General features: G+C 36.2%; 1 protein-coding gene across 1 annotated transcript; it reads right to left on the bottom strand.

Moving 5' to 3' along the window:
* Positions 1–8,151: 8,151 nt before the first annotated feature.
* LOC142641451 (receptor-like protein kinase BRI1-like 3) lies at positions 8,152–12,655 on the bottom strand. Its single transcript, XM_075815889.1, has one exon. The coding sequence runs from the start codon at positions 12,337–12,339 to the stop codon at positions 8,677–8,679; it is 3,663 nt and encodes a 1,220-aa protein (XP_075672004.1). The 5' UTR covers positions 12,340–12,655; the 3' UTR covers positions 8,152–8,676.
* Between the last annotated feature and the right edge of the window lie 1,845 nt (positions 12,656–14,500).

The raw sequence follows: 14,500 nt of genomic DNA, 5'->3' as shown, positions 1-14,500 counted from the left end.
CTTGCAAATAACATAATCCAATTGATGGGACTGACGAACTCACATTCTATAGACGACATTAGACTCGTCCACCTTAACACAGCACGGACGAACATAAGCAAACCAGTAATAAAAAGCACTTAATACCCCCGACGGTTACTGATCAGATGGCTGATCGTTAAACCTCATCAAATTCTACAATCATGAGCCTCAGGGCGTTACAAACAAAGCAATAAAGCTACAGTTAAGTCCCCCAACGGCTAGAAACCATACATACATACATACATACATACATATATACATACATACATACATATATATATATATATATATATATATATATATATATATATATATATAGCCTGCACAATGAGAGGGAGGTATAAGATCTCTTGTTTTAGAATACTCTTATATTGATTTAGAATTCTTATTATTTCCCCCAAAAAAAGTTTTATACTAACTTTAGCATTGGAGACGTTGTGGCAGGCACCACACCGACGACCACCCTCGTAAGGCCTTTGCTCTGCGTAATTAGGAACGACGACAAGAGACCATCTGGCACAAACTCGACTGACGATCATACATCATCACCAATTATAACTTACATGAAAAGTAAAAATCCCAATTCAATTGGCTTAAATTTTCAAATAACAAAAAATTAGTTTTTTTTTTAATCCCAAAGTAAGGCATTTTTATCCACTTAATCTAGACTTTGTTTTATGTTGAGAATTAAATAATGAGTATAATGTTGAGAGTATTAGAGTATGGAGGGTTTTAGTTAGTTCAACCAGTAAAGATTTTTTTTATTTATTATTAAATTTAAACTTGAGATTGAATTATGTCTATACTAAAATGAAATTTATCAATGTTTTAACAAGCTTTCATCATGGAGCACTTTAAAAATTTCATAGTTTATAAATTCAAATCGTATTATATGTATTAATTTTCGTTCCTTTATGAACTCTGAAACAATTACTAGCCAAAAAAAAGAAAAAAGAAAAAAGAAAAAAAAGAAGAAGTCTGAAACGATGTGTAAAATGGGAAAGAAAATGTAGAGATTGTTAAAAAGTGCAAAGTTGATAAAGGAGGTTGTATTGTGTATACAAAGCAGAGTAGAGGTAGAGAAAAACAAAGAATGGAGTTAAAAGTTGTTGAATCCTGAAAAGACGGAGAGACAAACAGATGGAGCTGAATCTTATCTTTCAGTCTTCTCTTACTTCCTATCCTATCCTCCTAATAAATAAGCAATTAATATTTAATAACGACTTTTGTCAGCTTCGCAGTCAGTGTGGATCTATCATTTTTATCTGATAAATGAAGTTTGGGACTTTGAATAAGAAGGAAAGAATTCCCATGACTGACTCATATTGGGATAATGGGCCCCACTATCTCTATTTGTTATTTTCTTTGTTGTTGAGGCCCTGGCCCTGTGCTCTGTGTCTGACATCTTGGGCCAACAAAAATGGGGTTTGAGCTCTCACCAGCCCATGCAGACTCTCCAAAGTCTAGAAATTTGCACTTTATTTGGGCTTGGGAGGCCCATATATGGAACCTCTTTACCTATTAACCTTTGTTGGGAAACATAGGAGGGAATGTGAATTAGCCACTTATTAGGTCTCGTCCTTCTACTTCTAGCCGAGGGATGAGCTTGTGATCAAAGTTTATGATTTTTCTTATGTGAAAAATTTTGAATAGTTACAAGGCTTTTGGTATTGTTATAATGTATATTATGGCTTTGCATTAAAAATCCATACAAATAATTTGCGGCATATCTAAAATTTTACAAGATTGATTTTTGTTATAATCTCCAAAAAAAAAAAAATAATAATAGTGTATCAGAAAGATAGAAGTTTGTTGAATTTAATATGTAAGTTTTGTAAAATATTTTTCCCCCCTAGCTAGAGTAAGGTGAGGGATTTTATTTTTATTTTTATTTTTAAAGGGTACTCTTCAAGCTTGAGCTAACCCATGGGAGAAGTGCAGGCTCTTATTACTTACATATTATTTTCAACTGAAACTGTATAAATAAATGTTGGGAGTTTGGCAACTGGAAACCACTTGGAGTTGGGGATGCCAAAGTGAATCATGGAATAGCAAGTGAGTAGAAAATCCATTCAGGAAAAGTGAGTAGAAAATCCATTCACGAAAGTAGTAATAAATATCTTTTATGGGGATGCCGACCAGACCAGAAAATCTAATTGGAAAAAGAAAATCTCTATCACGCTCACACCACGGGAAAATAGAAATTGCATACTAAGTCACAACAGAAAGTTGCTTTTATTCAGCCAAAAAATAATATTAAAAAAAAAAACAGAAAGTTGCTTTCCATTATGATATTATTAGATATATTCAGCTTTAAATTAAAGCCTCAATAATGATATAGAGAGAGTCATATACAGACAAAACAAGGAAGAATTTTTAAAACACGAAAGTCACATGATTTATCATCATTCTCATAGGGCAATTAAATAATTGGCATAAGTTTTTGAAAACCATGCTAATATATTATATTATGTGTGGAACAGGAACACCGACTTATATTCAAAAGTCCCATAACAATGATGGTTAGCTTTTGCCTTTAGCTAAAACCTCCCAACTTCAAACTTCAAACTTCAAACAGCTTTCTCTTTTTCATTATTTGCCATCACTGCCTCTCAAATACGTTTTTGACCATAACAGCAACCCCAAACTCACCCACTAGAATTCAGCTTTAAGTTTACTTTACGTAACAAATTTTACATTTTTTTTTTCCTTTTATTATCAAATACTTAACTTAATAGATTGTGATTGACATACAATAAAAATGATGTTAGTGACTTGTCTATATAAAATTGATGTTTATTCCAATAGTAATTTTTCACCTCAATAAATTATGAAAAAAAGTTGTAAAATTGGTCACTCGTGAGTTTTAGGTTTCTGATATACAAATAACAATATTCAGTTCATATAGTTAAATATTGGAACATTTTTATATACTAAGAATTCAATTCTTTCGAGTCTTTCATAAGCTAAACTTTAGATATCTGAAAAGGGAATACAACATGGTCACTCATGAGTTTACTCACTTTGTTAGATGTAATGAGATTTATTAAGTATGGAAAGGAGTGTCTCCTCCTATGGTGACACACCTTATCCACCTTGATGGTCTATAATGCTGTATACATTCTCTTAATCTTGTTGTACTCCAATTTCTGCTAATATATATCAAGCTTCTCATCAAAAAAAAAAAAAAAAAAAAAAAAATCATGAGGTAGACCTAAGACTTAGAAGTTGGAATCACCCTCTAAATCCACAAATGAAGATTTTGACAAATCCCAACTATCCACCCCCTCCAAACAAAATGAAGATCCCAAACTATTAATTGTGTTAATTTTATCAAATAATTTTTCAAAATTAAGTCAATTTCATCTCTTAATATTCAAAATCAAATCTGTGGGGGTAAAATGGTCAAATCACGAATTTGGGCTTTGGGCCTGATTTGGTGATGAGAGCCTATCCGAGTAGAGACTTTCGGGCCCACAAGCCAATTCGTGCTAGAAAGCTTGGTGAGGTTGTCCGAGGAGAGGCATCTCCTCGGACGAGTCAAATAAAGATCGTATGACACGTCATGATGTTTCGGGAGAGAATTTTGGAAGGTTTGGTGGGTAAAGATGTGTTTCACATAGTTATAGAGAAGAAGAACGTATGAGAAATATTTAGAGAAAAGGCTGCTACCACCGCATTAAAAACCCTGCATCTACCTCCCTGGCCGCATTAATGGGGAAATGACCTCTGAACAGTAATGTTCAGCGTTCTAACTATTGTTTAAAGATATCAAGAAGGTGGTGGATGTGACAAGTATCTAATTGGGTGATCTGTGCTATACGTGAAAGGAGAAAGGGAGAAGAAGATTGATATAAGAGAGGAAGAGAGACATGGGAAAGAGGAGGATGAGAAAATGAGAGAAAAAAAAAAGCATTGTAAACTTTAACTTCAGTTGTAACCTTTTGTTTAAAGAGAGAAATGTAATACAAGTTGTCCTCGACTTATATCCGAGGAGAATTTCTGTTATTCTTATCCAATGATTGTGTAGTTAGTGGCAGTCTAGCCCGCCTATCTGTCGTCCAATATCCACAAAACCTAGGTTTCAAACCCACGCTCTACAAATTTCATCGTATAAGGCTATTTGGGCCTGAATCAATCATTTGGTTGGGTCCAGGTACAAATTGACACTTACAAAATCAATTTTATCATTATAAATTGATGGATGTAATTGATTCAAATAAATATATAGGGATGAAATTGAAATGACCTCCAATAGAGAACAAAAAGTGTAATTTGGCCAAAAGGGTATTAGGATTTAGGGTTGAAATTTTACTGTAGAACATATGTTCATTTTCTTTCTGTCTGCGTCTGATTTAAATATAAAATATTGAACCTGTAATTGGTTTTGGTATGGATTAATTATAGACATTTGGCACAATTTGGTCGATAGGAATAAGCAAAAACCAAAATGGATTATCAAGAGCTAACAACAAGAACGAGTTTTCTCCAGTAGACATGAAAATTTAATTTGCTACAATTTGGTCTCAACATCGACAGGACAGATAAAATTAGATTGTTGAAATCATCAAATATTCCACAGGACATAGATTGTATAACCTACATAAAGCGGGATCTGCTCCTAAAAAGTAAAAAGGAATCCAAAAATATCCCAAAGTTGTACAGGAAATAACTAAACGGACAAAACTTCAAATCCAAATTGAGTCTAACATAGTGCATGAACGTGCAAATGATGACATATTCTATATTGAAGATTTGACTAAATGGCTAGAGCCTAAAATTCTAGGACATAATGAGAAAACAAGCAATATTTGACTTTCAGAAAAAGCATATTTAGATCATGATATTTTTAACATGCAACAAGATATTATCTAAAGAATATATATATATATATATATGTATGTATGTATATATATATATATATATATATGTATGTATGTATCCTTCCATGGCTAGATTCTCTCCAATAGCACCATTAATGTTGCTTTATCTATGAGATAAGCACAAGAATCTAAAATCTAAAGTAGAAAATATAAACAATTAGCATAATTTTGTTTTAAGACAACCAGAGCTATTGAGAAGAAATTCCTATGAGAAAATTGAAATAATTGTAACAATTAATTATATGTTGGGTATATATGCATGAGTCAAACCTCACATTAAATAATAAGAAGAAGAATAAATGATTTTTGTTTTTGAGAGCTAATTACAACATGCTGCTAATCTCGCAACTCGAACTCTTTTCTCTCTAGCACTTTGTACATGGAAAGTGCCAATTCAGTTACAATATAATATATTTGGACCCAAATTGATATAATATATTTGGACCCAAATTTATAGGCTTATGCTTTTTAAGTCTATGAGAAAGTTATATTTACTGCTCAACTGGGCCTCCCAAAGTATTCTCTTTGTTTCTGTTGTCCCAACATTTATATTTTGAGAAAGGTTTAAGTTGAACATCTAGATTAACTTAAGCTGGGGCAAAAATTACTTACACATGTGAATAGGTCAGATAGCTTAAGAATTTCACTGAAGAATCAAATCCATTTGTGTCGATTCAATCAAATTCCCATTGCGATTCCACCAAACTCATAATTTCGCTATTAGCTTGATAATTTGTAGCTTAGATTTCGCATTTTAATAGATGCTTAAGTTTTGCCAACACTCTCCTTCACATGTGAATCCAAACTTCATCTCAATAAATGGGAAAAAACACTAGAATTTCAACTTTTAAAAGGGACATTGTTAGAATAATGTTATCAGCTTAATTGATATACCAAGACTTCAAGTCATCATTGAAAACCAAAGCTGAAAAGATCGCATAAAGGGACTGGTTTTTGTACTTCCAAACCTCAAGCACCATCAGAGAATTAAAAGAACACTCAATTTGCCAAGGTTATCAAACATGAACAAGTTCCATACAAGCCGACCTGTGAGTTGGGTTGAACAAATCCCAAAAAAAGCTATGGAACAAGAGAATCATGTACTCATGTGATATGCATTAGTGTCAAATGAGAAACAACAATCATTGAAGGAAATAATTTAGGCTGTTTCTTTACACAAAATCAAATTAAGCCAGTAGCAGAAGAAGAAAGGTGTCCAGACACACAAACAAAGAAATATGTATGCACACATTGAGAGCAATTTTAAAATCTCATGCGAATCTACTCTACATTCAATCTCTTCACGTTTAATCTTCCTTTTCCACAAAGATGCCTGTTGATGGGCTTTACAAAACCCTTAATAAGTCATTCCTTTGAGAAATCATAATCCTAAAAGTAATGTTGCATATTAGTAATAATAATTGTTAACCAAGAACTAATGATACTTCTAGAAATTTTAAAAAGGCTCCTAATACGACCTCATATTACCAATAATGGTCAAGTGTCATGCCATCTACTAGCAGTATGACAGCCACATTAGCTTTTAATTAATTGGTTTTGGTGGAGGTTGCATAGTTGATCTTTTTTCCCACTGTACTGCCTCTCTTCATCTTCTTCTTAATTACTGGTTTAACAAAAACGGCTGCAAACTCTCTCTCTCTCTGTCCTCAATTCTAACTCCTGCTACAATTATGCTCTAGCTTTGTGTGGTTGCCAAGAAACAAAATAATAAAAAGGGAAAATACAGTCTTCCAATGACATTTTGGCTATTGTATCATCCATTTCAATATTTTAAGGTAAAATGCATTACATAAAAGATAATTACTGCATTCATGCAAGGAACAACATATGACTGACCATTCATGAATATCTCAACACAATTTCTGGTCCTGAATGCACAAGTAGCAGAATTCACTAAAATCCAATTTAAATTTTCCAAGAAACTAACATGACCACAAACTGGTTACAACTAGATAGTGTAGAAATCAACTTAATATTATTTCTATAATTCTCATGTATTTTTAAATGACAAATCTGGAATAAAGAACAATACAGGAACTAGTACCACGTTAATGGGACTTGAGAAAACAATGCCTAATATTAAAGAGTAGCTTAATTTAATCATTCCATCTAATGTGGCAGTCAACAAAATTTTATAACTAAATGAGAACATGTACTAATGCTTGATACAATCCTACCAGACCCTTCTTTTCTCTTTGAAACATAGAAATTGGTGCAAGGAATGCATAATTGCATATGCTTAAATTGGATGAAGTTCATTAAAACAGCAATGACTGATAATCTTGAATTGGAAGCTTCCTTAGGCTAGAAACTTGTAAGAGAAAACAGATAGGATAACCAAACCAACATGTGAATGTAAGAACACTCATTTGCAATCACAAACAGATTAAAGCAATTTTATGCAGAGAAAATGAATTTAAAATCTAGTAAGCAATCAACCGAATGTCATTCTTGAAAACCGTTGGTATATGCCAAACACCCCCCATCTCTCTCATGACAAATAACATTTTCATATTTCATTAGTTTTGTGAAAATTCAGTAAGTAGATAAATACAATAGCCATGCTAAATTAACATAGTTATTTATTGTCTACATATGATACAAATTTGCACATTTATTCATACACAAAGATATAATATAAATGGAAACAACAATCAAGAAACTATGTTATCCGCCATTATAAGGCTAGTGTTGCCAACTTGCCAACAGCAGTAAGAGCACAATAAAATGAACTACATAATCAAAAAACAGATGCTGCAACTCATTACCAAGGAAAAATATGCTGAATTTGACTCACTTAGGTATTTCAGATAAAGGTGGCCAATTGTGCAGGTCCTAAAGATAAAAGAAACCACGAAGTGCAGAGTGAGGGAGGTGACATTGCAAGGCCTGAACTCTCTTAAAACCCACCACTTTTCTTCTGCCATGTAACTCCTTTTCCTTTTGGATTCCAACGCTAACATTGAAATTCATAAACATTCACAGTTTCTGTTGCACACACAAGGACACAGTCACACAAAAGCAGTAGTTTCAGCTCATTCATGTCCCAACTAACCCATGGCTTGATGTACGAAACCCATCCCAAAGGCCTCACGAGCAAGATCAGAAATTTAATTCAATGCTTTGGAGTGCTTGAAAGTTTCATGTTGGTTTTGGAAAGAAAAGATTAAACAGCAAATAGTTAGAGAGGAGGTTACGATTGCCAATTGAAAAAGATACAAACTTGTGAATCCAGTCCAGAGACAATTGCGAAAACCTTTTTGTCAAATTCCATAATTACCAGAATTACACAATCGTAAGATAAACAAAATACAAAATGGCTCAAATACGATTTCAATTTCCCAATAATGCTAATGCTACAACTTTACAAAACTCTCTTCTAAAATTCCAGCTTTCTATAGACAACAAAAATTGGAAATTAAGACAAACTGCAGCACATCAGATACCAAAACTGTGACAGGGAGCAGAAAGCAAAGGCAAGGAACAAAGTTTCGAAGTCTTTAGTAACAGATGTGATGACGAAAGGGAACAAAAAATAAGCTACCATGAAAGACTCCATTACTTTGTTCTCCCTAAGTTTTCTTCCACTCTATCTCATTCAGTGTTCTATTATATACAGTGGACAAGAATTAAATTCAACTCCAATTTCAGAGGTTTACATCATTGTTACCACATCTGCGTAGCCGTGGCCCAGCCAGATTCAGGCTTGCAAGAAACGCCTTTTAAGTCCAATTAGGCTGAGTGCTATGAACTAAGGTTCTTTTTCTCGTGATTCATCAATAGCAATGTCTTTCAGTGAGAAGTCATCGATGCTATCATTTTCTGTATCAACCTGAAGCTCTTTAAACATTGTCATCACCTGAATCATGGTTGGCCGCCGGAATGGCCTGTCATCAAGGCATTGAAAGGCAATCGTCAGATACTGGAATAATTCAGCCTCGCCAGATTTCTCTGTCATCAACTCCAGGTCAAGTATCTCATTGCTTCTCTTCTCCCTCTGAAGCTGCTTTGCCCATCCAACAAGGTTGTTGTCATCACCAAACTGGGAAGGGTCTATTGGCTTCTTGCCCGATATAAGCTCTAGCAGTATGACACCATAACTGTAGACATCTCCTTTTGCTGTGCACCTGAAACTTTGGTAGTACTCGGGGGGCACATAACCTGGAGTTCCTGCAAGGGTGCTCACACTGAGATGAGTGTCAAGGGCATTCACCAGCCTTGCCATGCCAAAATCAGAAACTCTGGCTTCAAAATTCTCATCTAGAAGAACATTACTAGACTTCATGTCCCGGTGTATAATGTGAGGTATGCAGCTATGGTGAAGGAATGCTAGACCTCTTGCAGCCCCTACAGCAATCTTCTTTCTAGCTGTCCAATCAAGCTTTGAGCCCCCACCTTTATTCCTGTCATGAAGAACAGCCTCCAGACTCCCCCATTTCATGTACTCATACACAAGAAGCCTCTCCTCTCCAATCTTACAGTAACCCATCAACGGAACAAGGTTTCGGTGCTTGATCTTCCCAATAGTTTCCATCTCTGCCATAAACTCCCTATCTCCCTGACCGACATGAATAAGCTTCTTAATTGCAACAACACAGCCATCTCCCAATTGAGCCTTGTAGACCTCACCAAAACCTCCAGAACCAATTAAGCTGTCAGCACTGAAACCATTTGTAGCTTCGAGTAGATGAGCGAAGGTCAATTTCCGCAGAGGTTTTTCAAATGTAGCAACATTGATACTAAGGGGTTCAGGAACACTGGAAAGTTTCCAGCTGCTGCTACCTGAAGTTGGAAGACTTTCAATGTATTTCTCTCTTTGTTCTTCCTTGAGCTGGTATTTCTTCACCCGATAAAGAGCAAAAGTAAGTCCGAGGATACAAGAGAGGAAAAATGTGATGCCAATGATCATCCCAGCTTCCATTGACTGCTTCTTCCCCTGAGTGGAGTAACCTGTAGAGTGACTTACAGAGGCACAAGGGGGCAAGGGTACCCCACAAAGGCCGGAATTGTTCTCATATCTGGACGCTGGGAAAGTGGTCAGCTGCCCTCCAGAAGGGATGAGGCCAGTGAGGTTGTTATTAGACACATCAAGGTCACTAAGAAAAGAGAGTGTCCCTAAGGACCCTGGAATGTATCCTTGAAGATAATTGTGTGAGACATCCAAAACTCCAATCCACTTAAGACCTCCAAAGCTGTCAGGAATGTTTCCACTTAGACTGTTATGTCCCAAATTCAGGACTTGCAAGAAGCTCATTGAACCTAAGTCTTGGGGAATGGTTCCAGACAAGGAATTGTAAGCTAGATCAAGATAGATCATACTGCCATTGCTGGGGAATGTATAAACTGTCCTGCCAGAGTAGATTCTAGTTGATGAGCAAGAGTGAACCATAGGATAACTTTCCAGCCTCTCTCCTCTGATTCCCTCAAATTCAACTAGTCCTCCAGCACCCCTGCAAGCTGTTCCACCCTCATTTCTCACAAATACAAACTGCTTCCCAGAGGCCTTTCCAGCAATGACAAGGCCAGCTTGATTGGCAAGCTCAGATGGGATAGCACCAGATAAGTCGTTGCTGTTTAAATCAAGCCAAATGAGGCTCTCACACCTGCCAAGCTCTGGTGGGATCTGTCCGGTTAGTGAATTGTTACCCAATTGGAGGATAGCAAGGTTCAGGAGATTCCCAATACCAGCAGGGATATTTCCAGTGAGCTTGTTGCTAGCAAGTGACACCCATATCATGTTAGTGCACTTGCCAATTGACTCTGGAATAGTTCCAGTAATAAAATTGTTGTTGAGGATCAGTGACTCTAAGTTTCCTCCATCTACACAAATGCCTTCTGGTATTTCCCCAGTAAGGTTGTTTGCCCACATAACCATATCAGAAAGATTTGGTAACTTCCAAATTTCCAAGGGAATTGTGCCAGTCAGGTTGTTGAAACTAACATCAATTGTCCTCAGGCTCTTGCAGTTGGCAATCTCTGAAGGCACTGTCCCAGACAGGTAATTATCAGCTAGAAGTAGCCTTTCCAGAGCTGATGAGGCTTTGGAGGAGCAGAACTCAGCTGGAACCTTCCCTGTAAAGGAATTAGAACTGAGATCCAGCACTCTTAGTTGAGTACAATTGGTCAGAGAGAGAGGCACAGGACCAGTTATGTTGTTGAATGGTACAAAGAGATAACTCAGGTTTTGGAGAGTACTCACAACTGTAGTGAGGAAATCTCCAGAAAGTTGATTGTTGCCAAGATTGAGAGAACTCAAAGAGGAGCACTTTGCAAAAGTCGAAGGCAACCCACCAGAGAGTTTGTTTACAGAAAGATCAAGCTCCTGGATCCCCCCACATAACTGTCCCAATTCAGATGGTATCTCGCCAGAAAACTGATTATTGGCCAAAGCTATTAACTTTAAATTCTTCAGACTTCCCAGCAGGACACCCGGAATTTTAGACTGCAACATATTGTGAGAAAGGTCAAGTGTCTCCAGAAGCTGACAGTGTCCTAGGCTCATTGGGAAGTCACTGCCAGAGAGGATGTTGCGGGCTAGAAAGAGTGAAGCTAAATTGGGACACATCCCAAAATCAAGGCTGGAAAAGTTGCCAGAGAAGTTGTTGTATGAGAGATCTACATAGTAAAGAGATGCAGGAGAGTCAGCTAGAAAACTAGAGGGGATAGACCCAGATAAGAGATTGTGGGAAAGGTCAATAAAGGAGAGATTTTTGCAAGTCTTAAGGGTGGAGCTGAGTAATCCAGTGAGCTTGTTGTCTGAGAAGTTGAGTGAAACCAAGTTTTGGCAGGAGGAGAGAGAGTAGGAAAGGAGGGAAGAATCAGAAATGCGATTACGAGAAAGATCGAGGTGCAGAAGAGAAGAAGGGACATGGAAAGTGCCACCAGGGATTGAGTTGCGAGAGAGATTGAGGTAAGAAAGATGATTACAAGAGAGAAGGAAAGAGGGTCCTGGAAGAGGGTCTGAGAAGTTGTTGGAAGACAAGTCTAGAGTTTGAAGGCTGGAACAGGAGCTTGTGTTGAGATTGGCAGCTGAGAATGAGTTGCCTTGCAAATATAGGTGTTGCAGAGTGGACAAGGCTGTGAGAATTGGAAGGTTTAAGCCACCAATAAGGCCAGCATAACTTAGATTCAAGGCTACTACTAGGCCATCAGAAGAGCAAGAGATAGCTTTCCATGAGCATGGACTTGCAGAATCATCAAGCCAATCTGCTAAGAATCCCTTGGGATCAGAATCAACTGATTGCTTGAAGGCCATCAACAACCCCACCACATCATTGCTTTGTTGTTTTTGAGCAAATTCTCCGGCGCCTGAACCTGAAGTCATTATTACAAGGTGAAAGAAAAGCAACAACAACCACCCCATGATGCCTTGTCCTGATGATATTGACACCCTCCAATTCCATTCTCTCTTCATTTTGCTCAGCTTTTCATCACCAAACTGATCAGCTGACAAATTAAACAAAAAGAGAGTTTCTGTCTATTATTTAGCATATGTATATATATTTTCTTTGGGAGAAGAATCTTTTTGCAAAAGGAGGTGTTTAGTCTCTACTACTCTCTCTTTCTACATTTGCAATTAAATGAGCAAGCTGGATCCTTTGACACCTCTATATTCTCTCTTCAAGGACCAATCTTTCTTTACTTCATTTCAGATCCGGGCTAACTAATTAAACTTACTCTTTGCTAGCTGCCGCTTGATGCTTCTTCAATTTCTTATAAGACTCCACAGGAAAGCTGAAATATTTAGAAGAGGAATAATAGTTAGCAAGAGAGTGAAAAAAATCACTAGCAAAAGCTAGTAATGATGATTGATGAATTACAAAGCAAAACGCAGAAGTGCTTGTATGTAATTACTGACAATAATAATAATTGCAATAAGAACAAAAAGATAAGGGAAATGATTTTGAAAGAAAAAGAAAGTAGGCAGACGACACTAGTAGCTGTTTTGTTTTGCAAAAAGGTCCAAAACCAGTGTTGGTTTAAGGAAAGAAGGGAGGGAAGGAAGATACCTTGGACTTGTTGGAGTGACAGACTTGAAAGCAGTACGATGTTCAGAAATGTCGGCCGTGACACAAACTTAAGCCTGTCATATCTGGATCCTATATTAGGACTCCAGAAAATAGATAGATAGATAATATAACCCCTGAAAAGAAAAGCTCTTTTCTTTTTTTATTTTCCTTCTTACAGTTGTAGTACTAAAAATTTACTGGCTGGTGGTACTACTTCCGGGGAAGGCAGAACCAACCCAGTACCCAGATATCAGACCCACAACGATATTTATATATTATTATAGGATTTATTGCTTCACGCTGCACAAATAATAATATTACACAGGACAGGACAGGACCACCACAGGGCCAAAAAGTAGAAAAATGGTTATAGAAGGAGGAGGAGGAGAAGAGGAAGGAAGTGGATGTTGCAGAGGAAGTAAAGTGACATACCAGAACAAGAATAGAATGGAGTACAAGTCAAGTTGGTGACTTGGGGGCAAAAGAGAGAGTGAGAATGAGAGAGGAAAAAAAAGTAAAATTGTGGGAGTGGCGCTCCCAAAATTTCGTTCTCATTTTTCGGGTCCAGTCAAACTTTGGATTTGATTCCCTCTCTTTCTCTCTCCCTCTCCCTCTCTCTCCCCAAACTCTGCCTTTTTGAGAGGGATAGTGTTCCTTGTAAGATGAGTTACTCAGCGTGTACGTAATAGTGTTCCTTGATGGCCATTCGTACGCTTTTTAACTTTTTTTAGGTGAGTTTTCTTTATATTTTGAGACTTGAGTAGTTGGGCTTTCTTCCAAATCTTCAATTTCCGGTCAGATTTGATATTAGCCTAAATTTTTATTTATTTATTATTATCATGTATCTTATTTTTGTTATTATTTATAAATTTTATTGTATTTTTTAATATTATTTATAAATTTTATTATACTATTTTAACTTCTTTTTAATTTTATTTACCATTATTCTAACAAAAAATTTCAATTCCAATTGCATATATTAATTTGTCCAATTTTTATTGAATGAAGCCCTTCCATTAATTGCCTATCCAATCAAATTTGAAGCCTTTTAATAGACATAAGTAAAAATCTAGTTTATACAGAAAACCAAAAAGAAAGAAATCGAATTTGAAGCAAACTTTCGAAAAACTTACTTCGTTTATCAGTTCAAAATTCAAACACTGACTAGGGCCTCGGATGATTATGAGTCATGAGTCATGACACAACAAAGCAATATGTGACCAAAAGTGTAGGACCAAAAGCAATGAAAATGTGACCCACTGAGAGTCAGTGACCAACAACTTCTAGTGTCCAGCATTTTTTACCCACGTCTACACCTCAATTTTACCCCATACAATATCCATCTCCACGGAATATAAGTATATAATATAACCGTATGTTAAAAGCAAAACTTAGAATAATCCTGGTTTAAGTGATAATATAGTGGTAATGGTATATTCTATTATATTTATAACCTTATTTTAACAGGTAGTTAAACAATTAAGCAAGCATGTCATGTTTTACAAGATAAAAAAAGAAATTTGGCTTACTTCAAATACTTTTTTTTGTTGAAATCTCATTTTGTTT

The sequence above is a fragment of the Castanea sativa genome, chromosome 6, assembly GCF_040712315.1.
Source record: "Castanea sativa cultivar Marrone di Chiusa Pesio chromosome 6, ASM4071231v1".
NCBI lineage: Eukaryota > Viridiplantae > Streptophyta > Magnoliopsida > Fagales > Fagaceae > Castanea > Castanea sativa.
Note: the sequence above shows the minus strand (reverse complement) of the source record. Positions and strands in the feature narration are given on the sequence as shown.

What these genes read in the sequence shown, in the direction of transcription:
- LOC142641451 (XM_075815889.1), bottom strand. Translation starts at nt 12,339, where the DNA reads ATGAAGAGAGAATGGAATTGGAGGGTGTCAATATCATCAGGACAAGGC.